The sequence below is a fragment of the Pan troglodytes genome, chromosome 13, assembly GCF_028858775.2.
Source record: "Pan troglodytes isolate AG18354 chromosome 13, NHGRI_mPanTro3-v2.0_pri, whole genome shotgun sequence".
NCBI classification, from domain to species: Eukaryota; Metazoa; Chordata; class Mammalia; order Primates; family Hominidae; genus Pan; species Pan troglodytes.
Window position 1 is genome coordinate 28141709 of NC_072411.2, and position 27849 is coordinate 28169557.

At 41.5% G+C, this 27849-nt stretch overlaps 1 protein-coding gene, 1 long non-coding RNA gene and 1 pseudogene across 29 annotated transcripts in view; 2 read left to right on the forward strand and 1 right to left on the reverse strand.

Moving 5' to 3' along the window:
• Positions 1-27849, reverse strand: part of IWS1 (interacts with SUPT6H, CTD assembly factor 1) — a 105106-nt gene that overhangs the window by 38058 nt on the left and 39199 nt on the right. For 6 of the 27 annotated variants that reach the window (XR_010150011.1, XR_010150012.1, XM_009443248.4 and 3 more), the window contains 4 exons: positions 27100-27211; positions 26445-26501; positions 23815-23926; positions 18067-18430 (listed from right to left, as the gene is read on the reverse strand). Coding sequence is in view for 10 of the 27 variants with exons in the window: in XM_009443248.4 (XP_009441523.1) it covers positions 18299-18430; positions 23815-23926; positions 26445-26501; positions 27100-27211 (413 nt within the window). In the remaining 17 variants the exon portion in view is untranslated. Of the gene's footprint in view, positions 1-5109; positions 7374-7489; positions 7625-18066; positions 18431-23136; positions 23297-23578; positions 23678-23814; positions 23927-26444; positions 26502-27085; positions 27212-27849 lie in introns of those variants that run through there. The other 21 variants (XR_010150001.1, XR_010150002.1, XR_678360.5 and 18 more) reach the window with 11 other exon arrangements.
• LOC107973762 (uncharacterized) lies at positions 845-27106 on the forward strand. 2 transcript variants are annotated; one of them, XR_001716180.4, is made up of 4 exons: positions 845-1113; positions 5246-5358; positions 20082-20229; positions 26798-27106. It is a non-coding gene; the product is annotated as an uncharacterized LOC107973762 (long non-coding RNA). The 2 variants fall into 2 exon arrangements; XR_001716181.3 differs by lacking the exon at positions 845-1113 and adding an exon at positions 3484-5080.
• Positions 9473-9633, forward strand: LOC112208547 (U4 spliceosomal RNA; annotated as a pseudogene).

Consider the following 27849-nt stretch of genomic DNA (forward strand, 5'->3'; position numbering starts at 1 on the left):
CTTGTACATGAATGTTCATAGCAGCGTTATTGATCACAGCCAAAAAACTGTGAACACAAATGTTTATCAACTAATGAATGCATAAGCACCATGTGGCATATCCATAAAATGAATATTATTCAGTCATTACAAGAAATGCTACAATATGGATGACCTTAGAAAACCTTATACAAAGGGAAAGAACCCAGACACAAAAGGCGACACATTGTAGGATTCCATTTATGTTAAGCGTAAAGAATAATCAAATCCATAAAGTAGATCAGTGGTTGCCGAGGACTGGTAGGAGGGGAAATGGGGAGTGTTATGGGACTTCTTTTTAGGGTGATAAGAATATTTAAACATGGATTGTGGGGATGGTTACATAACTGTGAATATACAAAAAAAAAAACCATGGAATTACCTCTTTAAAATGACTTTGCAGCATGTGAATTAAATCTCAGTAAAGCTGTTACATTAAAAGAAAAAGCTAAAGTAAAAACAATATCTTTCAAGAATTGTATTGCAATCATATTAGACCACGTGATGAAATCCTCAAAAACGTGGGGCAGGTGGTAAATCCTGGCCAAAGCTCCTCGAGCCAGGCCGGCTGGCAGTGCTGCATCATGCTGAAGGCGCTGAGGTTGCAGCGGATGCATTCCGGGCCAGTGATATGATGTGGACAGGAAAAGCCTTTTGTTCTGGGAAAATGGAGGACTGAAACCTCTTCATGTCTTTTTCCCAGGCCCTGATTTAGGAAGACCAAAACAGGGACTTCTACAGTAGCAGCTTAATCAGCAGATGCTGGGTGGTCGCCTCTGCACATGGGCGGGGCGCCTTACCGCGTCACACTGGGTGGATGGGCCTGTGTGTGGCCTCTCTCCAGCTGTGGCTGACAGTACTCACTCAGCCCAGGCTTCCAGGCCCTCCTGGGCCCTCCTATCCACTGAAGGAAATGGGAGATGAGTGGGTAATGGAAAAGCCTTTGGAGTCAGATGTAAATCCATGACTTGACCACTTATTGCTGTGAGACCCTGGACAGCTGGATATAGAGTTCTTGTTCTAGCATCCGCCCTGGGAATCCCCGGAACTGGGCCTCTTACCCACACCATTGCCTGTAATCCACCAACCTAGGAGGTAGGAGTGGCTTTCTTTCGCAGATCCTCCCTCTCCGAGTCCCAGAGTTACTGGGCAAACTCGGTTGACCACAGGCATCCAGGCGGTCTCAACTTGGTTTTGTTGTTTTGACACAGTTGTCATTTTTGTAGTTACCCTTGTAATGTAAAAGGTTTTCTTTTTTCCCTTTTTCTTCCCCCCCTCCCCCCCATTTTCTTTTCTCTCCTCCCAGTCTCCTGCCTTCCTTTCACCCTCCAAAAGAAGTCTAACTATTAGAGTTGGCAGCAAAATTTGAAGAAAGTGGTTTAAAACTCAGAGAGCCAGGGCTGGGGGTAGTGGCTCACACCTGTAATTCCAGCACTTTGGGAGGCTGAGGCAGGTGGATCACCTGAGGTCAGGAGTTCAAGAGCAGCCTGGTCAACACTGAAATCCCATCTCTACTAAAAATACAAAAATTAGCTGGGCATGGTGGCGCATGCCTGTAATCCCAGCTACTCATGAGGCTGAGGCAGGAGAGTCACTTGAACCCAGGAGGTGGAGGTTGCAGTGAGTGGAGGTCATGCCATTGCACGCCAGCCTGGGCAACAGAGAGATACTCAGTCTCAAAAAAACAAAAACAAAACAAGTCAGAGAGCCAGAAAACAGGAATTTTAGAGTAAGGAACTGGGGCGATTACATGCTCTGGCAGCGTTTAAGAATCTGGGGGCCCCAAAGCCAGCCCTGGGCATTTCTTGGGTATCATGTGCCTCTCTGTGGGGGCAGTGCTTCAAAGCCTCCCACTCAGGAGATCTTTGTCAGCAGTGTGATGAGTGGGAAGAGAAAGGCGTACAGCAGTGCGCATGCCAGGCCCTATATGCTTTTAAAAAGGGACTTTATAGCTATGGACAGTCCTATAAGAGAGCAGAAACTGATTTCCTCCCTGTGGTAGGGAGATTTTTCTTACCCTTTTGAACTGTTTCTTTTTTTAACCATGAGGAGGTTACTTTCCATCTAAAAAGTAATAATGTAAAAACCACATGGGGGTGAATGGTATAGAGCCGAGAAGTGCCTGCTCCGGGGGCTGCAAGCTCGGGCTCCCGCAGCACAGCTGCTGCCCACTCTGCTGGAGGCCTCTTCTGGGTGCATCTTCATGAGTTACAAGAAGCACATTACTTTGAGCCCAAAGGTAATTATCTTGACTCACTAATTATCTGAATCAGCATATTTGGCTTGGAATCACATAGCTATTACTCCAAACCTGCTGTTTCTTGAAAGAGCAAAGGTTTTTGGCTAGTTGGTTGTTTTACCATTTATAGACATTCAAAAGACTCTTAAGGCAATGTTAAGACTTGTTAACTGGATGGGTGTGGTGGCTCATGCCTATAATCCCCGCACTTTGGGAGGCCAAGGCTGGAGGAGCATTGCTTGAGCCCAGAAGTTGGTGACCAGCCTGGGCCATCATAGTGGGACTAACCTTGTCTCTACTAAAAAAAAAAAGACTTGTTGATATGGTTTGGCTGTGTCCCCAACCACATCTTATCTTGAATTGTATCTCCCACAATTCCCACGTCATGGGAGGAACCCAGTAGGAGGTGATTGAATTGTGGGGGTGGGTCTTTCCTCCACTGTTCTCGTGGTAGTGAATGAGTCTCATGAGATCTGATGGTTTTAAAAACGGGAGTTTTCCTGCACAAGCTCTCTCTTTGCCTGCAGCCATTCATGTGAGACGTGACTTGCCCCTCCTGCCTTCTGCCATGATTGTGAGGCCTCCCCAGCTATATGTAACTGGAAGTCTTTAAACCTTTTTCCTGTATAAATTACCCAGTCTTGGGTATGTCTTTATCAGCAGTATGAAAATGAACTAATACATTTGTTACATATTTTGAGCCATGGAAAGTGCTCAATTTGGAATAAGTATATGCCCTTGAAGGGTGGCAATTTTCACCAAGATGGATACCACAATATTTGAATGTTTACCATATGCCAAACAATTCCCACACATAATATCTTATTTTCTTCTAACAACACCTCTATAAGGTAAGTGCTATTATTACTCCCACAGAGACCAATTAGGGAAATGACTTATTCAAAGTCAAAGAGTTAGTAAACTATTGGAGCCAGGATCTGAGGCTAGGTCTGGTTAAACTCCAGAGCCTGAGCACACAATTCTTACACCACTGTGAACTGTGGGAAGGGAAATACAAGTTCACACATCACCAAATCCAGTGCCAAGTTAAGCAGATCAAAAACATAACAGTCACTTGGAAGATAACCACAATGAGGTAGCCCTACCTATTAGGCACCTACTGGATGCTGGGCATCCTGCTGGGCACATCCATCCCCATGGCCTCTCTGTGCACTGACATCTGACGTCTTTCTCAGGGAGAAGAAAACTGAAGCTCATGGGGGTGAAGTGACTTTTGCCCTAGGCCAGATAGCCCATAGGTGCAGAAAGGATAAGACTCAGGGTCACATGACCCCAAAGCACCTTCCCTTGCTACTTCTATTCTTGCTCCTGTTCTCTACTCTTAAGTGATCCGGATGGGCTCCTGCATGAGTAGACGATAAGACCACCCTGAAGAATGTTCATTCCTTCCTCATTGCAATAGTGCCACGGCCCTGCTTGGCCAGAGGTGGGGTGTGGTCTGGGGCAAACATGTTCTTCCCCTCCCTTCCCAAACCAGAAGCTGGGACTGTACTGATCTAGAACGGGAGGACAAGGACAGTGAGTCGCTGGGGCTCTTTCTCTTCCCTCAGCCCTGTTTCCTGGTTCCTCCAGGAACCTCACTGACGGCAAGCTTTGTGCTGGCTTCCATTCTGAAGTGGAGGCTCCTGGCTGGGTGTTGCCTGGACACTTTGTTCCTGGTGGGCACTGTGCACTCAGAAGAAGGCTGGGCCAAAATGGGTCTGTACTCAAGTTTCCAGTGGTAGTTCATCAATAAGGAAGATCACTGAGGCTGTGATCTTCCAGACAGGGTTGTGAAAATAACTAGGAATGAAAAAAGTAGCTGGATCAAAGGTTACAAAGGGTTGGATACATTGGCTCACACTTGTAATCCCAGCACTTTGGGAGGCTGAAGTGGAGGATCACTTGAGGCCAGGAGTTTGAGACTAGCCTGAGCAACATAGTGAGATTCCATCTCTACAAAAAAAAATCTAGTAAGACTATATTTTAAAAAATGCAATCAAGGTTGATAACTGGGAGGAAAAAAGAAAGAAAGAAAAAAAAGGGTTACAGAGAACCCTGCTTGACTGAAGGGACTTCGCACACTGCCATTTTACCCACACACTGATAGAAGAAAATGCTTCAAGGAGAACTCATTTACCCAGATAACTTCCTTTAATTAAGAAATTTCAAAAAATTCCCTGAATGGTTTAGATAATATGTTTGTCCAATCATGACTTCACAAGGGATCTGAAGCAATGTAGTTCTGGTCCAGAACTGTCAGTGCTGAGGAGATTCCCAGTGTCCACAGCTGCTGCTCCCAAGCTCACTGCTGGTCTTTCCCTAGACTCTCTTCCTGGGCAATAACTTGAAAGAAGCTGAAGTTTGTTAGCTCTGTGACTCTACCTGGAGCTCCAGCCTTACACATCCCAATCAGGATGGGGCATCTCCCTGGCTCGACAAGCCACAGGGGCTCCAAAACTGCCTGACTTTTCATCTCCCACTCCCATGGAACGTTCTCATACACGGTGTTCTGTTACCGGCACTGTTGCTCCACCACTCACCCAGGCCTAGCCTCCTGCCTCTCTAACAGCCAATGGCGACCAAGTCCTAGCAGTCCTATCTCTAAAGGTCCTCGCTATCTGTCGTCTCCCCTTCATTTTCCCAGTTACTCCAGTTACTGTCCTACTGAAGGACCCCCATCCCATCTGGGCTACTATAACCACATGGACCATCCCTTGCTTCAATCATAGAATTCTTTCTTCAGATCAAAGTATATTCAGACACCCGATACAGTAACAAAAGCAAGCTATCCTGGAAACAAGAAGGAATCAGGAGGCAGAGGTATGAAATACCTGTGGCCTGTATCTCACCTTCTGGGTGAGGTAGACTCCTGCCTCATCTCTTCCCTGGAATTCCTGGGGTTCCCTGAATACACACCATGAAGTTTCCATTTTTGAGATGGATTATTTCTTCTGCTCACAGTGTCTTCCTTTCTTGTCTACCCAGCACATGGTTAAAGCATGAGATGTGAAACCAGGAAGAACCAGGTCTGAACCTTAGCTCCACCAGTGGTAGCCCCAAACCTTGGTCCTTTCTGAGCCTGCTTCTTCAACCCTAAGGTAAAAATAATATCAGTACTTATGTTATACACCTGTTCACGGCGTTAAATAATGCTATATTTAAGTTGCTTAGCAGAGAGATGGTAAGCACTCAACAAATGTTCACACGTCATAATTTTCCTCACCCTTCATGAGTCAACTCGACAGCAACTCCTCCACGAAGCTTTCCCCAATCTCCTCCAGCTGTGTCCCCAGTGAAATCTACCACACTGCGTTTACAGTCAGGAGGCACCATTCTGCCTCCCTCCTCACACTGTGACCTCTTTAAGGGCAGAGGCTATCTTGTGCATCTTTAGTTCTCTGCTATTCAGTAGTGTCCATCGCTTAGTAGAGCTCAGTGTTCACTGAATTAGTTAATTAACAAAAAAGGGAGGAAGTATGATCATTCATTAATGAAATGTATTGAGCATGTGCTGTGTGACAGACAATGTGCTGGCTGCTGGGGATACATCTGTGAATAAAAGAGGGAGTTCTTGCCCTCATGGAGCTCCCATTCTAATGAGGAGGATACACTCAATAAACAACTACATGTATAGTATACTAGATAATGCAAAGTGCTTTGGGAAAAAATAAAGCAGATTAGAGGTAACAAGGCAAGAAGCAGTTGTTGCTCTTTTTTTATTTTATTTTTTTCAAAATGGACTCTGACTCTGTCACCCAGGCTGGAGTGCTATGGCGCGATCTCAGCTCACTCCAACCTTCACCTCTCAGGTTCAAGTGATTCTCCCGCCTCAGCCTCCCAAGTAGCTGGGATTACAGGCGCTCGCCACCATACCCGGCTACTTTTTTTTGTATTTTTAGTAGAGACGGGGTTTCACCATGTTGGCCAGGCTGGTCTCGAACTCCTGACCTCAGGTGATCTGCCTGCCTTGGCCTCCCAAAGTGCTGGAATAACAGGCGTGAGCCACTGAGACTGACCTTGTTGCTGTTTATGTTAGGTCAGGGAAGGCCTCACAGAAAAGGTGACGTCTGAACAGAGAGCTGAAGAAAGTGAGGAAGAAGGCGCATGGACATTAGAGGGTGGGAAGATAGGGAAGAGCACAACCCAGATCAAGGGAGAAGCCAAGTGTAAAGGCCCTGAGGGGAGAGCGTGCTTCACGGGAGGCCAGCCAGCGGGGCCTGGGCTGGAGTGCTACGAGATGAGGGCAGAGAAGCAGTGGGGCGGGGGTCCTGTGGGGTGCAGATCATGGGTCATGTGGGGCTCTACCATTCCTTCATGAAGATGTGCATGATTATTGCTTGATTACTTTCTTGGGCATCTTGAAAATCCTGTCCTCCTACCTATGTTAAAATGCAGCAGAAAGGAAAAGTCCTAGCCTTACTCAGTCTTCATTTGTACTCAGAGTACAAATGAAGTTGTTTTACATTAATATCTAAATCTCAATGGTTTGAGTTCTCACCTGTGCAAATGTAGAATGTCCCAGCTCCGGGAAAATCCTTTTCCCCTTAGTATTTCTAGGAATCCTAGGGGCATGTGCATGGTTGTATGATCCTAAACCAGTTGCCAGGGCTGGTCAGGTCATGCTTTGGCAGCATCAGGCTCCAATGGTCCTACAGACACACCACAGCAGGGCGCTCCACTCACCTCACCAGCCCCTAGGTCATCCAGAGGATTTATCATTATTCTGAGACTCCACAGGGCCTTGCCTGTGGATCCAGAAAGCTACCACTGTGCCTCAATACAAGACACTACTCTTGGCAGGTGAGAACATTCCGTCTGGGTTTGGATGAGAAGGGCCGTTCCACAGCAACATTTTTTGAACTCCAGTGTTACAGTGTCTATGGACACAGCTTTTAGTTCACACCTAGAGCCCTTCTCTCCCCAGGGAGCAAACTTACCTTCAAGTTGGCTGGTTCGGGACATACCTGGACAGCAGCTTGCCTCCAACCTTCTATCTTCCTGGGAAGCTGGGCTTGCTGTCATACTGGTCCTTTTCTTATGGTAGATTTTCTCTTGAGGCTCCCATTAGTCTCTGCAAGTGGGCCTCTGCCTGGGCCACTCCAGCACACTAGACCTGTCAGTAGTCAAAGCCAAGAGTGCACAAAGTTCCCGACTTTTTCCCAGGATCCCCAGGCCCAACAAAAATCAATGAATGTGATGCCTGAGGAGGATTATTGCCTAACTACGTACCAGTACTGTTGAATCCCATCTCCTACTCAGCTGGGACCCACTGAAGTTCTTCCTCAGGATATTAGCTTTATCGACATCCCAAGGTTTTCCATTTCTTATTCAAGGTGTGACTACATTGAGCAGTAACAGCAAAACCTGAAAGAGAATGGATACAGGTGTTCATTTCAGATGGTACAGTTTAACAAAGTACAAGAGCAACTTAAGGTTTGACACAAAAACTCTAAGCATATATTTAAATCCTAGTATTTCATCCAGAAAACACCACAGCATAACTGAGAGCACTGGAGGCAGAAATAATTCAGTTTAGATCCATGGATTGCTTGCTATTTACTGTGTGACTCTGGGTAGCCATTTACTTTAAATCTATTTTTCCCACTTATAGAAAGGTAATGATGACCACTTGTTGGAAAACTTGAGGGTAATACTTGTAAAGGTCATAGTAAGACCCAACAACTTGGGCCCAACACCTGGTAGGCACAAAGTCAGTTCTGCTTCCTTTCCCTTTCTGTAGAGAAATGCACAGGATATTCCTTATATGCCACTTATGTTATGGGATTGACATAGGTTTTGTCCCTTATGCTATGGGATTGATTAGGTTTTGCTCTAAAAAGCTTTAAAAAAGAAAATTCATTACTATAAGATCAATTCGATTCCAACTTAATCTTATAGTAACTCTAAGGTATGGTTATGCTGCAATTCTAGTGTATTTGATTTTTATTTCATATTGAACATCATTATATTCTCAATAAACCCTTAACAGGCTTTAACTGTCTCATAGCTTTCTCTCTGATTTCCTCGATAAAAACAAAATAGCAATAATTAGGAAAGATCAGCAAATAAAAGCCAAGGAATGAAAAGTCTGAATAAAAGCTATTGCACACTCTACATAGAAAAGATCTAGCTGATATGGTGATCAGGAAGGCACACAGGATCTGGAATCAGGAGACCTGAGCTTGAATTGACTCAGCCTCTCTGTAGATGGGAGGCATCTTGGTCTCCATGGGACATTTTCCTCATGTAAGATGCAAATATCATGTCACACAATTATAATCGGTGTCAAATGACAAGTGCTATATGTTAGTTCAGTTCAACAAGCCAAATAGAGACAATCAGACAGACCTGGTCCCTGCCCCAGGGAGCTCACAGTCTCTTTGACCTGGGCCCTACTTTTTCCCTGATCTGGTTTTTAGCAGAGGCCAGCTTGGAATTGCTACTCATGACTACATTGATTGACTTCCAGGAGAGCCCTTCGAAACACCAGTGCTCACTGACCTAACCTTCTCTGCTGGTCTTACATAGAACTGGTCTGGGGAACTCACTCTATTTCCATGCTCTCTCTAGCCAAAATACTTAACTTCTTGCACAAAAACCATAAAATAAAGAATTACAAATCAATCACTCCCCCTGCAAACTCAAAGACCAGGCTCATCCCCTCTCCTGACTGTGTGGCACTATCATCCTTTGCCCAAAAGAGATCCTCTCATACTGGAGACCAAACTCCAGGTCACTTTATTGCCAATCCTGTGCGTTTACATGCCATCATAATAAAATTTACAAAGTGTTTTCCCTAAAGCCTCGCCCACTGCTACCCAGGTCAAGTAGAACCAAAGGATATCTAGCTGTCTGTCCTTGGGACTGACACACCCTGAATCTCTCCTCTCGCATTTTTAAGCAGTTATGCCACAGAAAGAACCTTTGGGCCCAGGACCCTGGGTTTTGTAAGAACCAGTCTTTGGGAGAACAGACCTAAACCCTCTTCTTCTAAAGTGAGTGGTGTTTTTACTAGTTGCTTCTTCAAACTTTGTAATTCGAGTCCTTCTTTAAAGTAACAAAAATGTTTTTAAAGTCTTCTGCTGAATCTCTTACCAAACAATAACCTTCAAGTTTTGGTGAAACCATTACTTTTATATGTTGAGCCTGCTTAAAACAAGGCACGCAAGTAATCCTGTGACGTACTCCATTTTCTTCAAAAACTGATGAACAAGCTTTGCGCAGTGGCAGTATCATAGCCGATGAGGTTTACTCGAGGAGTGATTATTGCTGATTGAAAAACTGATGAACATATGAAGTGCATGTCTGTAGCTTAATAGTACAAAGTCAGCCAACTTGAAACCTTGGCTCAGGTATTTTTGCAACATTTCTAGCCCATGACTACACTGGGTAATCCTACCTCTTTGGACTTATCAAACATCTCTGTAATCCTTTAATATACAAGTAATAGACATCTACATCACTCCAAACGACACTCTACCTGCTCCAGGGGGAGTCTTACGTCAGAGGACTTCTGCTGCTGCAACAGGGGAAGATCACAGAAAGAGACAGTATGGAGTTTGATTCAATCATTTCTGCCTGTCTGAGATGAACAGTACACAGGCAGGTGGGGAAGAGTTGGTTTATAAACAGTGGTTACCAATGCCTTCCAAAAACCTGTACAGTACTTTACTAGTAGTCTCTCTCTACCCCTGCCAGGACAATCTCAGCAGAAACTCCGCAGTTAGAAGGCAAGAGAATGATATATTTAAAGTGATGAAAGAAAAACCTGTCAACCAAGATTTCTTTCTTTCTTTCTTTCTTTTGAGACAGGGTCTCACTCTGTCACCCAGGCTAGAGTGCAGTGGTGTGATTTCAGCCCACTGCAGTACTACACTACCTCCTGTAGTCAAGGGATCCTCCCACCTCAGCCTCCTGAGCAGCTGGGACTACATGCATGAGCCATCACATTCAGCTAATTTTTCTATTTTTTGTAGAGATGGAGTTTTGCCATGTTGCCCCGGCTGGTCTCGAACTCCTGAGCTCAAGTGATCAGCTTGTCTCAGGCTCCCAGAGTGCTGGGATTACAGGTGTGAGCCACCACGCCCAGCCAAGAATTCTGTATCTGGTAAAACTATCCTTCAAAATCAAGGGAGAAACTAAGATATCCCTAAATAAACAAAAGCTGAAGGAATTCATTACCACTAGACCTACCCTGCAAGAAATGTTAAAAGGAGTCCCTTCCTTCAGGTTGTAAGTAAACAACGCTAGACAGTAACTCAAAGATGTATAAAAATATACATTTTTCCTTTCAAGGTAAACACAAAGACAAATATAAAAATCAGTATTATTGCAATTTTGGTTCGTAACTCCCCTTATTATTTTACAGGACTTAAAATAGAAAAGCATAAAAAACTATAAATCTTTGCTAGTGGGTACACAATATATAAAGATGTAATTTGTGACAGCAATAACATAAAGAAGAGACGGAGCTGTAAAGGACGTCTTTTGTATGCAATTAAAGTTATCAGTTTAAAATAGGTTGTTATAACATTAGGATGTTTTATGTAAGTCTCATGGTAACACAAAGGAAATATCTACAGAATATACACAAAAGGAAGTGAGAAGGGAATCAAACATGCCACTATAAAAAAATCAACTGAACTCGCTGGGCACGGTGGCTCACACCTGTAATCCCAGCACTTTGGGAGGCTGAGGCGGGCGGATCACAAGGTCAGGAGTTCGAGACCAGCCTGGCCAATATGGTGAAACCCGTCTCTATTAAAAATACAAAAATTAGCTGGGTGGGCGTGGTGGCACGTGCCTGTAGTCCCAGCTACTTAGGGGGCTGAGGCAGAGGAATCGCTTGAGCCTGGGAGGCAGAGGTTGCAGTGAGCCGAGATCACGCCACTGCACTCCAGCCTGGGTGACACAGCGAGACTCCGTCTCAAAAAAAAAAAAAAAAAAAAAGAAAAACAAAATCAACTGAACTCAAAGAAACACAGTAAGGGCGTAAATGAGGGACAAAAAGAGCCTATAAGAGATACAGAAAACAACAAAATGGCAACAGTAAGTCCTTCCCCATCAGTAATTACTTTAAATGTAAATGAATTTTAACTCCCAAATCAAGACAGATTGCCAGAATGAATTTAAAAAAAAGAGTCCATCTACATACTGTCTACAAGAGACCAAGAGACTCACTTTAGATCTAAGCACACACAGGTTGACAAAGAAAGGACAGAAAAAGATATTCCATGCAAATAGTAATGAAGAGAGTAGGGGTGACTATACTAATATCAGACAAAATAGACTTTAAGTCAAAAACTGGTACAAAAGACAAAGAACATTATATATTTTAAAAAGGATCAATTCACCAATGAGATATAGCAATTATAAACATACACAAACACACACACACACACACACACACACACACACACACACACACCACAAACATAAGAGCTCCTAAATATATGAACAAACACTGACAACTGAAGGGAGGAACAGATGGCCTACTGTAACAGTAGGCTTCAATACCCCACTTTCTATAACTGATAGAAAAGCAAGAGACTAGATCAAAAAAGAAACAGAGGCTGGGCGCAGTGGCTCATACTTGTAATCTCAGCACTATGGGAGGCTGAGGCGGGTGAATTGCTCGAGTCTAGGAGTTCAAGACCAGCCTGGGCGACATGGTAAACCCCCCCCACCCATCTCTACTAAAAATACAAAAAATTAGCCAAGCGTGGTGGTGCACGCCTATAGTCCCAGCTACTTGACAGGCTAAGGCAGGAGAATCACTTGAGCCTGGGAGGCAGAGGTTGTAGTGAGCCAAGATCGCACCACTTCACTCCAGCCTGGGTGACAGAAGTGAAACCCTGTCTCAAAAAGAGGACTTGAACAACATGATAGGCCATTTGGACCTAACAGATATACAAAAAGCATACCACCCAACAATAAGCAGAATACACATATTCCTCAAGAGTACATGGAACATTCGCTGGGACAGGCTATTAGGCCACAAGTAAGTCTTAAAACATTTGAAAAGACTGAAATTATATAAAGTATCTTTCTAATCACAATGGAATAAAATTAGAAATCCATAGCAGAAAGAAAACCCTAAAATCCACAAATATGTGGAAATCAAATGGTACATTCTTAAACAACCAATGGGTCAAGGAAGAAGTCAGAAGGGAAATAAGAAAATAACTTGAGACAATGAAAATAAAAACACCAAAGCTTATGGGATGCAACAAAAGCAATGCTGAAAGAAATTTATATCTACAAATGCTCAAATTTTAAGATCTCAAATCAACAACCTAGTTTTATACCTTAAAGAACAAGAAGAACAAACTAAACACAAAGCAAGCAAAAGGAAAGAAATAATAAAGATTAGAGCAGAGATAAACATAACAGAGAATACAAAAAAAGAGGAAAAAAAATCAAAGAAAACAAGAGCTGGTTCCTCAGAAAGATCAACAAAATTGACAAACTTTTAGCTAGGTGAAGAAAAAGAGAAGACTCAAATGGGAGGACATTATGACCCATTTTACAGAAACAAAAAGGATTATAAAACAGTACTATGAACAACTGTATGCCATCAAGTTGGATAACCTAGACAAAACGGACAAATTAAATTCCTGGAAACACAACCTACCAACTCTGAATCATGAAAAAATAAAAATCTGAACAGATCTATAACTAGTAAGGAAACACCTAATGAACAAAAGTTCAGGACCAGATGGCCTTACTGGTGAGCTCTACCAAACATTTAAAAAAGAATACCAATCTTCCTCATACTTCAAAAAATTGAAGAGAAACACTTCCAAACTCCAAACTATGAAGTCAGTATTATCCTGATACCAAAACCAAAGGCACTAAAACTACAGACCAATATCCCTGATAAATATGTTGCAAAAATCCTCAAAAAAATACTAGCAAAGAAAATTCAAGAGCACACTAAAAGAATTATACCCCATGACCGTGAAGGATTTATTCCCAAAATGCAAGGATGGTTCAACAACAACAAATATAAATCGATCAATATAATACACCACATTAACAGAATGAAGAAAACAACTCATGATCATCTCAATTGATGCAGAAAAGACATTTAACAAAATCCAACACCATTTCATGATTTAAAAAAAAACACTCTACAAACAAGGAACAGAAGGAAACTCAACATAATAAATGTCATATATGAAAAGCCCACAGCTAATATCATACTCAGTGGTGAAAAGACTGAAAGCTTTTTATCAGAAACAAGACAAGAATGCCCACTTTTACCACGTCTGTTCAACATAGTACTGGAAATCTTAGCCAAAACAATTAGGCATAAAAAGGAAACTAAAAAGGCACCCAAACTGGAAAGAAATTAAATTATCTGTTTGCAGACAACATGATATTACATGTAGAAATGCCCAGAGTCCACAAAACACCCCCAAAGCCAAACAAAACTGTTAGAATAAACAAATTCAGAAAAGCTGCAGGATACAAAAATCAATACAAATCAGTCGCATTTTTACACGTTAACAATGAACAATCCTAAAAGGAACTTACGAAAACAAATTATGATAGCATCAAATACAATAAAATACTTAGGAATATACCTAACCAAGGAGGCGAAAGACTTGTACATTGAAAACTACAGGCCATCATGGTGGCTCACATCTGTAATCCTAGCACTTTGGAGGCCAAGGCAGGGGGATCGCTTGAGGCCAGGAGTTGAAGAGCAGCCTGGGTAACATAGCAAGACCTCAACTCTACAAAAAAAATTATCCGGGCATGGTGGCACACACCTGTAGTCCCAGCTAGTTGGAAAGCTGAGGTGGGAAGACTGCTTGAAGCCAGGAGTTTGAGACAAGCCTGGACAACAAAGGGAGAATCTGAGTCAAAAAGAAGAATGAAAAGAAAGGAAAGAAAGAAAAAGAAAAGGAAAAAAAGAAAAGAAAACTATAAAACATTAAGGAAATTAAAGAAGACACCAATAAATGAAGATATTCTATGGTCATGATTCAAAGACTTAATATTGTTAAGAAGTCAATACTACCCAGAGCACCTCTACAGATTCAATGCAATTCCTAACAAAATACCAATAATGTTTACTGCATATATAGAAAAATCCATTTTAAAATTCACATGAAATCTCAAATAGCCAAAACAATCTTGAAAAACAACAAAGTTGGAAGACTCACACGTCCTGACTTCAGTGGGGACAGACACACAGACAGTTCTATATTGCAACATGCAGACCAATGGAAAAGAACAAAGTCCAGAAATCAACTCTTACACATATGGTCAAATGATTTTTGAAAAGACTTGCAAGACCATTCCATGGGGAAAATAAGTTTTTTTCAGTAAATGTTGCTGGGGAAACTTGATATCTATATGCAAATGGATAAAGTTGGAACCTTATTTTACACAACATACAAAAAATCAACTAGAAATGGATCAAAGACCTAAACATAAGAGCTAAATTTACAAAATTATAGGGTAAAAGCTTCATAATATTGAATTTGGCAATAATTTTTTTGATATGACACCAAAAGCACAGGCAATAAAAAAGTGAGATACAGCAAAATTTAAATGTGTGCAACAAAGAACACAATCAAGAGTGAAAAGGCAATCTAAAGAATGAAAGAGAGTATTTGCAAATCATATAGCTGATAAAGCATTAACACGAGTATACAAAGCACTCCTACAACTCACACCAAACAACCCAATATAAAACTGGGCAAATGACTTGAATAGACATTTCTCCAAGGAAGATATATAAATGGTCAAAAAGCACATTAAAAGATGCTCTACATCACTATCATTAGGGAAATGCAAACTAAAATCACAAGATACCACCTCACATCACTTAGGATGGCTACCATCAAAAAATGAAAATAACAAGTGTTAGCAAGCATATGGAGAAATTGGAACTCTTGTGTACTATTGGTGGGAATATAAAATTGTGTAGCCCCTTATGGAAAGTGTATGTATGGCACTTTCTAAACAAATTTAAAATGGAATTACCATATGATCTAGCAATTCTACTTCTAGGTATATAACCAAAAGAATTGGGAAAAAAAAAATGGTTGTTTTTTAATATCTCTATAAGTGAAGAAAAAAAGGTCTTGAACAAATACTTGTACACCCATGATCACAGCAGCGTTATTCACAATAGCCAAAGGTGGAGGCAACCCAAGTGTCCATTGACAGATGAATGGACAAACAAAATGTGGTATATACACACACTGGAATATTATGCAACCTTAAAATGCAAGGAAATTTGGACACATGGACAAACCTTGAGGACATTATACCAAGTGAATTAAGACAGTTGCAAAAAGACAAATGTATGATTCCACTTATATGAGGTACCTAGAACAGACAACTCGTAAGAGACAGAAAGTAGAATGGTGGTTGCCAAGAGCTTGGGGGAGGAAGGAGAGTTCTTTGATAGGTAGAGTTAAAATTTTGCAAGATGAAAAGATTTCTGAGGATGAATGGTGGTGATGGCGATACACTGTGAACATACTCAATGCCACTGAGCAGTAAAACTGTTTAAGATAGTAAATCTTAAAACCGGAAGAGGAAGAAAAAAAGCCAAGCATGAGAGTGCATGCCTATAGTCCCAGCCACTTGGGAGGAGACTGAGGCAGGAGGATTGCTTGAGCCTGGGAGTTCAAGGCTGCAGGGAGCTAGGATCACACCACTGCACTTCAGCCTGGGCGACACAGTAAGAACCCATCTCTTAAAAAACAAACAAAATCCCGCACAACTCTGTATCATCATAGCCAAGTTGTCAAAGTTAGTATCATCAATTCTGGGACAAAACTAAAGTCTATGTTCTTGGAAGAAATATGCTTAAGTATTTGGGGCTCAAGGGGCAAGTTGTCGGCAAGTTACTCTGAGTCTGCAAAAATAGCTCTATGCATATACAGGATGATAGAGTCAATGACGTGGCAAAACGTTAACACTTGGTAAATATCAGTGAGTATAGTGGCGTTTATTTACTATTTTTGCAACTACTGTAAATTGGAAATATCTTCAAAATTAAAGGTTTTTCTGGCCAGCTAGGTTTGAGCTGCCATAAAACCAACACCAAGGATCATTTATATAGAAACTAATTTTTTCCTTCAAACACAGTACAGGAGAATCTCTTACCATTTTGAATTCCCCGGGTATGGTTTAAAGCTTTTTACTTGCCAACATCGTTAAAGTTTTACCCTGTAATAGTGAAATTTTCAGGTAATTGGAGCTTACCCCATTAAATGACAAAATTGTGTAACTTAAAAATCTTTCTTAAATACAACCTTTGTTGTCTTTGTTTCAAATTTATTTTTTAATGATCAGTGTAAGGCTTCACTAGATGCCTCTGCTTTTTCCTTCTCAAGTGTTTTTGAGGGTATTTGTATGAAACATTGCAGAAAAGCTTAGGTTTTTGTCTCCATCTAGTGGCTAGCTATTACCTTCTAATGCCTTTATGCACCTGCTTTTTACAAAGCACTATATCCCACTGTGCTTCTGTGTTTGCTGGAAGTAGTTTGAGAGTTTCTTGTGAGCAGTGTTTTAGTATATAAACTTCATTATTTTAGCTGTTCAAAGGCTTTTTTGGCCAAAAGTAGTTTTATGTGTTTCTGAAGATCAAGGTGCCAATCCGTATCAGAGTAGGATTTCTGAAATTAAAATAATCTAGTTGATAAAACGTTCTTGGGCCTTGTCATCTTGACCTTAAGAGACCTCTCATAATTAAGTCTATAGAGACTATTATCACAAAAATAGAGCAACAAGAAACATAGCTACAAGCTATAATTTTTCTCTCTCCCCTAACTGCTCAACTGCTCTAAGCTTTTGGCGTAGTGATTTTCAGTTATATCCATATTTCCTTGAAGACAGTAGTATTTCTTGATCTTTTCTCTGTTATAAGCCCCCATCCCAGAGAAAAATGAAAATCAAAATAATTATCCCAAATAAGAGAAACACATTAAGATTTTGTTGGTATTCCATTTCCACCCCAACTGAGGTACTGCAATTCAATTCTGATACGACACACCCAGAGCTGGCATCAGACTCCACGGGTTTAAGAAGTCAGTCCTCCACAATACTGCCCCCACTTCAGATGCAAGCCACAAGTGAGGCATCCAGGCTACTGTCGCTTCTGACCAGCTACAAATTTGGGGTTCTCATAAACCTCTCAGGTTTAAGAACTTGCTGAAATGACTCACAGAACTCAGGAAAGCACTATCCTTCCCTAGAAAACACTATGATTAGTTTTACTACAGAAGATATGAATTAGGAGGGCCAGTCAAATGAAGGGATACATAAGGGAAGGTCTGGGAGGGAAGGCAGAGCTTCTGTGCCCCTGTCCTCATGGAGGGGAATCCTCTCCCTCCCAGCACACCAATGCCTTCACCAACCAAGAAGCGTCATTGAGCTGTGGGGTCCAGAGCTCTTCATCAGGTCCCCTTTGGCAGGCATGGTTGATTAAATCAAACAGGTCACTGACTGAGTCTCAATCTCCCGGGTCCTGCTGGCCCAACCCTCTGTAGTAGCTATTTCTGGTTACCAGCCTCCATCCTAAAGCCCACCATACAGTCACCTCGTTAGCATAACAGAGACGCTCTATCACTCAGGAAACCACAAGTGTTTTAGACATTCCTTGTCAGCAACCAGGGGCAAAGGCCACACAAATTCCTCATTATACCACAATGAGGGAGGATTGAACCTCTAAGGGTCACAAACCCCTATAATATCATAAGATTTTTTCCCACACGAGAAACAATCTTTGCCCCTATTAAGAATGTATCCTCTAAGAAATGAAGAGACAGCCCCCCAAAAACCAGAATGAAATTTTATTGTGTAAAGTTTATAGAAGTATGACTAGTATTCCTTTGTACAAAGTGCACAACGGTTTTAAATATAACTGAGAGAAATGTGAGTCCTATGACAACATCTGATACACGCTGAACCATTTATAGACACACTAAAAATGTTTTAAAATATCTTCTTTCTCCAAAGAGTCCATTGCGCATTTCTTAGAGTAGAGATGGGGACACATTCCAGGCAAGGTCACAATGGCATTTTGTTGCCCTCAATGCTGATTTTCACTGCGTGTGCAGATCTGCTTTTTTTCCTTATATCTGTGAACTTTCTCATCTGTTTATCCAGTCGACTGATACCCTTCTTGGAGGTCGCCTGAAACTAAGAGTAAGGGAAAAATTAAAGAGCAAACTACTGAAATACGTAAGTCTAGTTATGTCTTTCATCTTCTTATAACTGAGTTAGCAACCAGAAGAGCTTCTAGCTCTGGAATAACCAGAATGTGTGTTGATGACCTCAAGAACAACAAAGCAAGTATAGATGGTGTTAGAAACGCATATTAAACTCTCTCAGTGAAGAATAATTCTGTTGTCTGTGCTTTATTTTTAATTTTGCTGCAGTCCATGGAGGTCTCCTAGATGGGAGAAAGGGGGGGGGAACTGAGACTATGATCCTCCCAATTCCATCATGTACATTACATTTTAACTGCATGCGTTTCCCTTTCAAAGACCAAATGTGGAGCTAGCCGCTTGACATGCACTTTCAAACAGTGCTGGCATAAAAAAGAATGACCTAAAGCAAAGTCAGGTCAGCTGAGAAAAAGCCTTAAGCATAATAAATGAGGTTAGATGATTAGTGAAGTAAACCCCTAAGTGCAGGAGCTCTTGAGTTTTTACACTTGGGGTGAATCCCAGCTCCAATTCAGTAACTTCTGTGACCCTGGGCAAAGGATACCCAGGGTAGGTATTCCTTCCAGAACTGCTGAGAGAAGGAAATGAGATAGTGATGTCAGATCCAAGCACAGAGGCTGAGCACATATAGTCAGTGCTCAAAATAATAGGAGCTATTACTATTTTACTACTTCACAAGCAACTAGATTTACATTAAGTATACTTGACACAAAAAGAATATTAAGTCTTTACCCACTTGCCCTTCATGTTTAAAGGTTTGGTTTGGGGGCTATTTTATATTTTGAAAATACTGCCTTGCAAAGATGTGGTCTCCAAGAAACTGCCATCTTTTAGAAATGCTAGAAAGGTTTGCTGACTCTGTTGTAAAACAATTCAGATGTTTAAGAATGATGACTGCTTAAAAAGAGATGGGTTTTTCTAATTCTTCTCCCCATACATTTACTACTGAATCACCTCTGAAACTCAATTCAAAAGAATGCTAAAATAAGGTAGGGCCTGGGAGACACTCTGGGGTCAGTACCAGCCTGGTGAGCTTTGGTGGAATCTTATCCCACCTGTGGACCCAGCCTCAACTATGACATGAAGCCAGCTGAGCACTAGGCAAGGAACTCTAAGTCATTCTTGACCAAGAGCCACGTTGACCTATCTTTCTAGGAATATCTCAATTCAAATATTATTCTGTATCATCTCAATACTTGGCATTCGTACTCTGAGTAAGCATAAAAAGTGTCAGATGAGAAAGAGCTATGCCACCATCACACTATCTCCCAGATTTCCTGGACAGTCCCAAATATCTGACTTCCTTTTAGAGGATGTGCCGTGATCTTAGTACTTGTACTTGGTCCACGTCGGAAGCTTTACCTGCTCAAATCCCTGCCAACTACACAATTCCCAGCAGCTTCACACATTAACTGGACTTCCCTTCGCCTACTCCCAGGACCCTCACTAACTGTCTAAGCCCTGATGGATCTGTCTAGCCTCAGCAATCAGGGCACACACGGGCCAGTGGGTTACAAAATATATCACTGGTAGTTGCAGATGCCTACTTACCCCAAGCTTGAAAAGACAGACCATAGTACCTCATACACCAAGTTCAATGATCTCTCTCCTGATTCATCAAGGGAACGCTACACTTCCTTAGAAATTAAGAGTGTGTGCTACACTGCTTTACCAGAGCAAGACCAAAAGCAGCTTCAATTATGGTACAACTGTGTGAAGACACAATGCGAAACCACTCAAGAATGCTCACTCAAATGGATTTTTACCATGGTAAGTAAAAAACAAACCCAATAAGGTATAAAAGAATACGATCACAATGTCGCTTGAAAAAAAACAAAAAACAAAACAAAAACCCAGTAATTGTCTATGCATATGTATGAAAAAAAAAGAAATAATCTAAAATGTTAACATTAAGTTGTGGTGGGATTACAGATGGCATTAATTTTATTTATGCTTTCTGTATTTTTAAAAGTTCATGAAAAAATAGGCATTCCTTTGTCATTTTACTGTTATTTTAAAAGTATTCCACGGAGTAAATGAACATGTAAAAAATACAATGTAGCACAGGTTACTACATTATTTAGGAATAAAAAATCAGAAATCATAAAGGAACGAATAAACACATTATATTCATGGCCGGGTGTGGTGGCTCCCGTCCGTAATCCCAGCACGCTGGGAGGTCAAGGCCAGAGGATCGCTTGAGACCAGCCTGAGCAAGATGGTGAAACCATCTCTACAAAGAAAGAAAATACATAATAAAAAAAAAAGCAAATTATATTCAGGATAGACCATTATGCAGCCATTAAAAATGATAAATCGACTAGGTGGTTTAATGAAGGAAAATAACCAAAATTATAATTTGGTCGGGGGGGGGGTGGGGTGGGGTGGGGAGGTTTGTTTGTGTGTGTGTGTGTATGTGTGTGTGTGTGTGTGTGTGTGTGTGTGTGTGTTTTCTAGAGATAGGGTCTCACCTAGGCTGGAGTGCAATGGCATGATTCTAGCTCACTGCAGCCTCAAACTCCTGGGCTCGAGTGATTCTCCTACCTCACCCTCCCAAGTAGCTAGGACTACAGATGTATGCCACCATGCCCGGCTAATTTTTTAATTTTTTGGTAGAGATGGAGTCTTGCTATGTTGTCCAGGCTGATATTTAGTATAATTTTAATTAACGTTATCAGTAGAAAAAAGACAACAAATACATCAAACTGCTTTTGAATGCTAGGACCATGAATAATTTTTCTCTTTGTACCTAAACATTTTCTATAATTATAAAAACTAAGTTCAAGGCACATCTGGAAATACATTTAAAACCTCAAATTGTTAGCCGGGCATGGTGGCTCACACCTGTAATCCCAGCACTTTGGGAGGCCGAGGCGGGCAGATCACTAGGTCAGGAGATCAAGACCATCCTGGCTAACACAGTGAAACCCCATCTCTACTAAAAATACAAAAACAAAGTTAGCCAGGTGTGGTGGTGGGCGCCTGCCCTAGTCCCAGCTACTCAGGAGGCTGAGGCGGGAGAATGGTGTGAGCCCGGGAGGCAGAGCTTGCAGTGAGCAGAGATTGCACCACTATGCTCCAGCCTGGGCGACAGAGTGAGACACCGTCTCAAAAACAAAAACAAAAATAAAAACAAAAAACAAAAAACCCTATTTATTTTTTATATTTATTTACATAACTTTGAAAACAAAAATGATACTTAAGACAAAAAGTGTTTCATTGGAAACCCATTTCCATTTCTCTTCCTGGACATGTCTTTTCTAATACTGCTCATTAGCGTCTACAATATGGAAGCAAGTCCTGAGTGAATATGCAACCCTGCTCCACCTATGGGGAAGTGGGACCAGAACCAGAAACATCAGCACACAGGGACACAGCCCTGGAAATACAACCTCTGCTTTCAAAGCAGATTGGCCACTAAGAGTTTTTATTACATATTTTCTTTGCCATATTGTAGTTCCCAATTCTCAAAAATAAAAATGTTAAGAGAAATATGAAAGACGGCTAAAAAGAGAGAAGAAACAATGAAAAAGGAGATGGCTCATGCCTGTAATCCCTTTGGGAGGCCGAGGCGGGTGGATCACGAGGTCAGGAGATCAAGACCATCATGGCTAACAGGATGAAACCCCGTCTCTACTAAAAACACAAAAAATTAGCCGAGCATGGTGGCAGGAGCCTGTAGTCCCAGCTAACTGGGAGGCTGAGGCAGGAGAATGGTGTGAACCCAGGAGGCGGAACTTGCAGTGAGTGGAGATCGCACCACTGCACTCCAACCTAGGCGACAGAGCAAGACTCCGTCTCAAAAAAAAAAAAAAAAGAAAAAGAAAAAGGACAGAAGGGCAAAGAAGAAACGGGTACAGGGGACATGGAGAGGTGGTCAGGGACACGGATATGGGCACAAGAAAGAGGAGGGAGAGAGAGAGGAGGAAGTTCTTGGCACAGAACTAGTCCTTCTCTACCCTCGATTTATTCTCAAGAAATAAGAAAGTACGTTTTGTTTTGATAGTCACTTAATAGCAACATGAACTGGCAGGTAGGAGAGTGGGGTCAGTGGAAACAGCTGCCAAAGCAGGGGTCATGGAGAAGATCTATAGGCAGGCAACACACACACACTGTGTGTGCTCTGCAACAAAGGTGCCATTAGTCTCAAAGCATAGTGGATCAGTGAGTTGGGCTTATGAATGTTCCAAAGTCTTTTTCACTTCTGACCACATTTTGAGTATGTGTTAATCAAATTCATCTCCTAAATATTTAGTATAAGGCTTTATGCAATGAGTTCTCAAATGCATGTTGCTGAGCCACTGACAGCAGGAAACAAGCTACCTCCCACCAGGAAACCACTAACTAGTTTACATGCCTGTAACACATATCACTGTAATTCTGGGTCCTAACAAAAACCTTTTTCATAAAAACGGGTACCAGTCAGGAAGACCCAAATGCATATTAGGGAAGTAATTATCTATTACTCTCTAGGATACTGATAAAGGAAGGGACTTCCATGTCAATTTCTAAATATTCAAGAGGCCTTGAATATCCCAAGGTGCCTGTTAGGGTCATTATTTTGAAACTAAAAGCAGACCTGGCCTCTTCTGATTAAGAAAGCACACACACACACACTTTTCACTCTGACTGTTGACAATTCAAGCCCATGCACAGTACATGCTTCCTTGGGAATACCTCTCGAGTATACACTCTGGTAGGGCCAGGCCTATAGGGGCATCCTGTTGCCTTCAATGCTGAACTTGACAGCACGATGCACTTTGCTGAGTCGTTTCTGTTCTGCAAATCGCCTCTTATGCTTTTCCAATCGGCTTAGGCCCTTTTTAAGAATACCAGGCTAGAAGTAGTAGTTTGATTGGAGAATAAAAAGAGATTACTGAGAAACACTGAAGATCCACTGAGCAGTATTTACAATTATAACAGAGTAAGTGTCTACCCTAATCATTTGCAATGGAATTGCTTAAACCGTTGAAGAGAAAGGGAGAGGTAGGTCTGCTGAAGCACGTAAGCTCTGTTTCTCATGGTTATTAAAAAAAAAATTCACTGTATCAGAATACTCCAGGTTTCAATTTCAAGCCTCGCTTGAAGTAAAGGGATTAATAAGAAGAAACTTCCCTACCTGATAATGTTGAATTAAGACTGAAGAAAAATTCATCAGCAATAAACTTTAATCCTGGGTAATACTTTTCCTTTCTCTATTGCTCAATTTGTGGTTTGGCTAGATAAGCGAACAGAAAACAGTCCTCTCTGAATCAGACAAACTTCAAGAGCTACAAGGGTTATTAACACATGAAGTAAAGAGTCAAACAGTAATCTGCAGGTGAGATCCACCTTGCCGATCCTCCACTTGCTTACCCTGGATGACTCCATTTCCACATTCCATTTGGGCCTGACAACATAGTCCTTGTTTGAAGGCATTGGGACCCTTGCACGGGCACAGAATCCAGGATCTCCAGGTCTAAGAGCCCTGAAAAAGGGAAGAGGAAGAGCATGCTTCTTACGTGGCCAGCCACAGTGGGGCACACAGGCCATTTCACACTCCTGTTCCTACATCCACCCATTAAGCTGCAATGTTCGAAACTCCTCTACTCCCCACCAAAGGTCACCCAATCCACCCTCCTGCCGCGTCCCAGCTAGCCTGTCATCACACACACTACAGTATGCATTCCTCACTTCTCTTCCAAAGCCAACTTGCTCTGCATTTGCATGAATCCTTTTCTCCTCTCCTCAGCTTCAGATATACTCATGCCCCTCTGCCTTCCAAGGCTAGTCCTGCCAGCATGACTTGGAATCCCCTTTTCTCTTGTATAGTGGAGTCACTCATGAGTTCACTTGTGAGATGAGGAATTGTGAAGAATTGAGTCATCAAATGACCCCCAAAACTCCCAGTATGCCTATAAAGTAGTTTTTCAATATACAACTCATACAGCAATTTTTAATGTTTATTTTTGTAAAAATCTTTTGAAGATAATTACAGATTCAAATGAAGTTGTAAGAAATGACAGAGAGAGAGATCCAATGTCTCTCCCAATAGCAACAACTTGCGAATCTACAGTACAGTATCACAACCAGGATACTGATGTTGATACAGTACACTAATCTTATTTACACTTCCCCAGTTTTACTTGCACTCATTTATGTGTATGTATTTAGTTCTATGCAAATCCGTGGGTAACCATGCTAGACTAAAATAAGATTACTAACCTTCCAAAGTAAAGCCTATCTATGGATGCCTGGGCATTCAAACCATTCAGCATTTAGGTAACTAGTAAAGAGTGGATCTATGTGTGTCTGTTGGGGATGGGGAGAGAAGGGTAAAAAATTCTCAATTGTTTCTATTCTCTTGTACAGTTTACCCCATTTTTAACCCTAAACTTGAATCTCGCTCTGTTGCCCGGGCTAGAGTGCAGTGGCACAATCTCAGCTCACTGCGAGCTCCAACTCCCGGGTTTGTGCCATTCTCCTGCCCCAGCCTACAAAGTAGCTGGGACTACAGGCACCCGCCACCACGTCCAGCTAATTTTTTGTATTTTTAGTAGAGATGGGGTTTCTCCATGTTAGCCAGGATGGTCTCAATCTCCTGACCTCGTGATCTGCCCACCTCAGCCTCCCAAAGTGCTGGGATTACAGGCGTGAGCCACCGCGCCCGGCCAACCTTAAACTTTTATAACCTTCATATATATATATGAGCAGACTAATTGGCTTGCCAAGAAAATTCCCTGTAACTCTTACTTTCCTTCTGAAGCCACGGTCTCATCAACTTCCTTCCTAAACAAACTTTTCCTCTAGCTCATCCCCTATTCTCCTCTTGCAATCGGGATGCTGCCTGACTACCAACACACCTGCACAAAGCCCTCTGCAGCACCTGCCACTGGCCCATGCTTTTGTCATTGCCACCTCCAGCTCAGCCTCATTCCCCTCCAGGCTCTGCTCCAATGCATAGGACCACAGCTGCTCATTCCCCTTCGCTGGCTGCTCTGCCTGGCTATGCCCCCTTTCAAAATTGTTTAGTTCGTTTCTTACTCTATACTCTCTTGATTGAACAATCTTTTCTATGGAGAGAACCATCAAATCTAGGTCTCTAGCCCAAACATCTCTTTACAAGTTCTAGACCCATAATATTTATAGGGCTATCTCATTAGGCATGTCACATTTAATATGCTCAAAAGAGAACTTGCCTGGTCCCTCAAATCTACTCCTCCCTCCATTTTGGTGAAAGGTAATAAACACTGTCTCAGCACTCAGGTTAAAATTTTGGCTGAGGTCTTCAACTCTAGCCATCTTCTCTCCCACTAAGTCACCAACATATGACAGCTTTGCCTCTGCAACGTCTTCTCACCCCTCTGTTCCCCAACTACCACCTCTGTTTAGCTGTATCACTGCCTCAGTCCCACTGCCCTCCAATCCATCCTACATGATGCCATTGGCATCAGCACCCTAAATCAAATCAAACCAGATGGCTTCACATCCAGCCTCAAAAACTTCCTGTGGAATCACAAGACATGTGAAAATTCCTCATCTTGATTCAAAGCCCTTCACTGGTCTATTATTTCCAACCTTATCTTCTACCACCTCAGGCCCCATACTACTGTCCAACCCCTTCAGTCTACTTGCCATTCCAAACACAGACCTGGCACACTTACCCCATGGCTTTACCAAAGACCTCCCTTTGCCTATCATCCTTGTAAAGACTTACACTTTTGAGAGCATAGACTATTTTTAATTTGTTTTTATATTCTCAGAGCACAACAAGGAGTCTAGCACTTAGCAAACAGCAATAAAATCTTTATTGAATGAATTATTTTCTCAATTTTCCTTACATCCCCAGAGTACCCAATACAATGCTTTGTAGATACTAAACGTTAAAATGAAAGTCACCTCCCACAAATGAGAGCATAACATCATTTCATTTACTACTTTTCTTAAAGCAGCAAACGGAAATTCTCTATATAGTCTAGGAAGAAAAATTAACATTAAAACCTTACTTCTCCTCTCCTGTCAGCACCTTTTCCAGGTCTCTTCTGGGTGTCTGACCACCAGTGCTGAAAAAAAAGTAAACAAGGAGATACCAGGAATATTAGAACCTAATAACTCAGAAAAAGAGCAAACTAAAAATCAAACTTAGACCATAACTATTAATAGCTCTTTTACGATGGATCAGGGAAAATAATTCCTAATCTTTAAAAAGTACTACTCATTTTAGTATTCATTTGCATAACAGGTTTCCTTGTGGGTGAGCCGTAATTGCCACATTTGTAACTAATGACCCTGTCCTCCTGGATGCAACGGTATCCACTATTATCAATACAAACTAAAATTATAACATTTTTTCTTCTAGGAACTCGGAAACGGGACCCAGAAAGTTGTTTTCTGCAAGTGGATGGAACAACACAAGCAATCAGTATCCTGAAACAGGCCCTGTTCCAACAAACTGACCCAGAAAGGTCTGGTTAGGAGGACAGGACCCTCACTATACACTATCACATTTAAACTAAAAGGATATTATGGAATTATGTAGACATATCAAGCTGAGAGGAAAGGAAATCCTATCATCTTGCAGGCTTCCTAATGATCTTACTTAAAACTGAGTTACTGCAACAATAACGTGTATTCCACTTACTCATACCTGTTCCCTCATACCTGTTCATTCTTCGTCGTTGAGGCATCTGTTCTAGATCTCTCTGCTCCCTTTCTTCTCTTGTCATTCCTTTGTAGTTTGAGGTAAGACCAAATATAGGCCTAGACCACTCATCTGTAGTAAGAAAAAAATCAATTATTTTGTCCATAAAATTGCATTTCCATTTTTTTCAAATAATTGCACCCCAGTGTGAGGGGATATTCTAGACATTTAGAATATTCTTTCCTTGAAGAGCCCATTATTTCAGAGTAATTTATAGGATAAACAAAGCATAATGCCAGTATACTGACTGACTCTGGCTGATTCAGAAAATTTAATGTAAAAGATCACCACAGAGATTTAAAGAAAGTAACATGTGATACACTTTAATAGTCAACAATTAGCTGGACTGACATTTCATAAAAGACATTTATTTAAAATTTTTATTTATTTATTTTAAAAGGCAGACTAATTTCTAAGTTTACGCTACTGGAAATAAAAAAGTCTTGAAATTCTGCTTTCTTATCCTAACCCAGAACAAACTCCTTTACAACTACCTTACAAAATGGTCTGTACCTTTAAAAATTACAGTTTAATAGTGCGGGTGGAGACTTTGTACTTCATTAAGTCTAACATAGCTGCTACAATGACCATGAAAGAAAGTATATGCCACTGTTCAGTCAGTCAAAGTCCAGGAGCCAACTGATGTCTTTGTTCTAAGACATAATGTAGCTTACTGCTACATTTAATACACTATAAAAACAGGAAAGGAC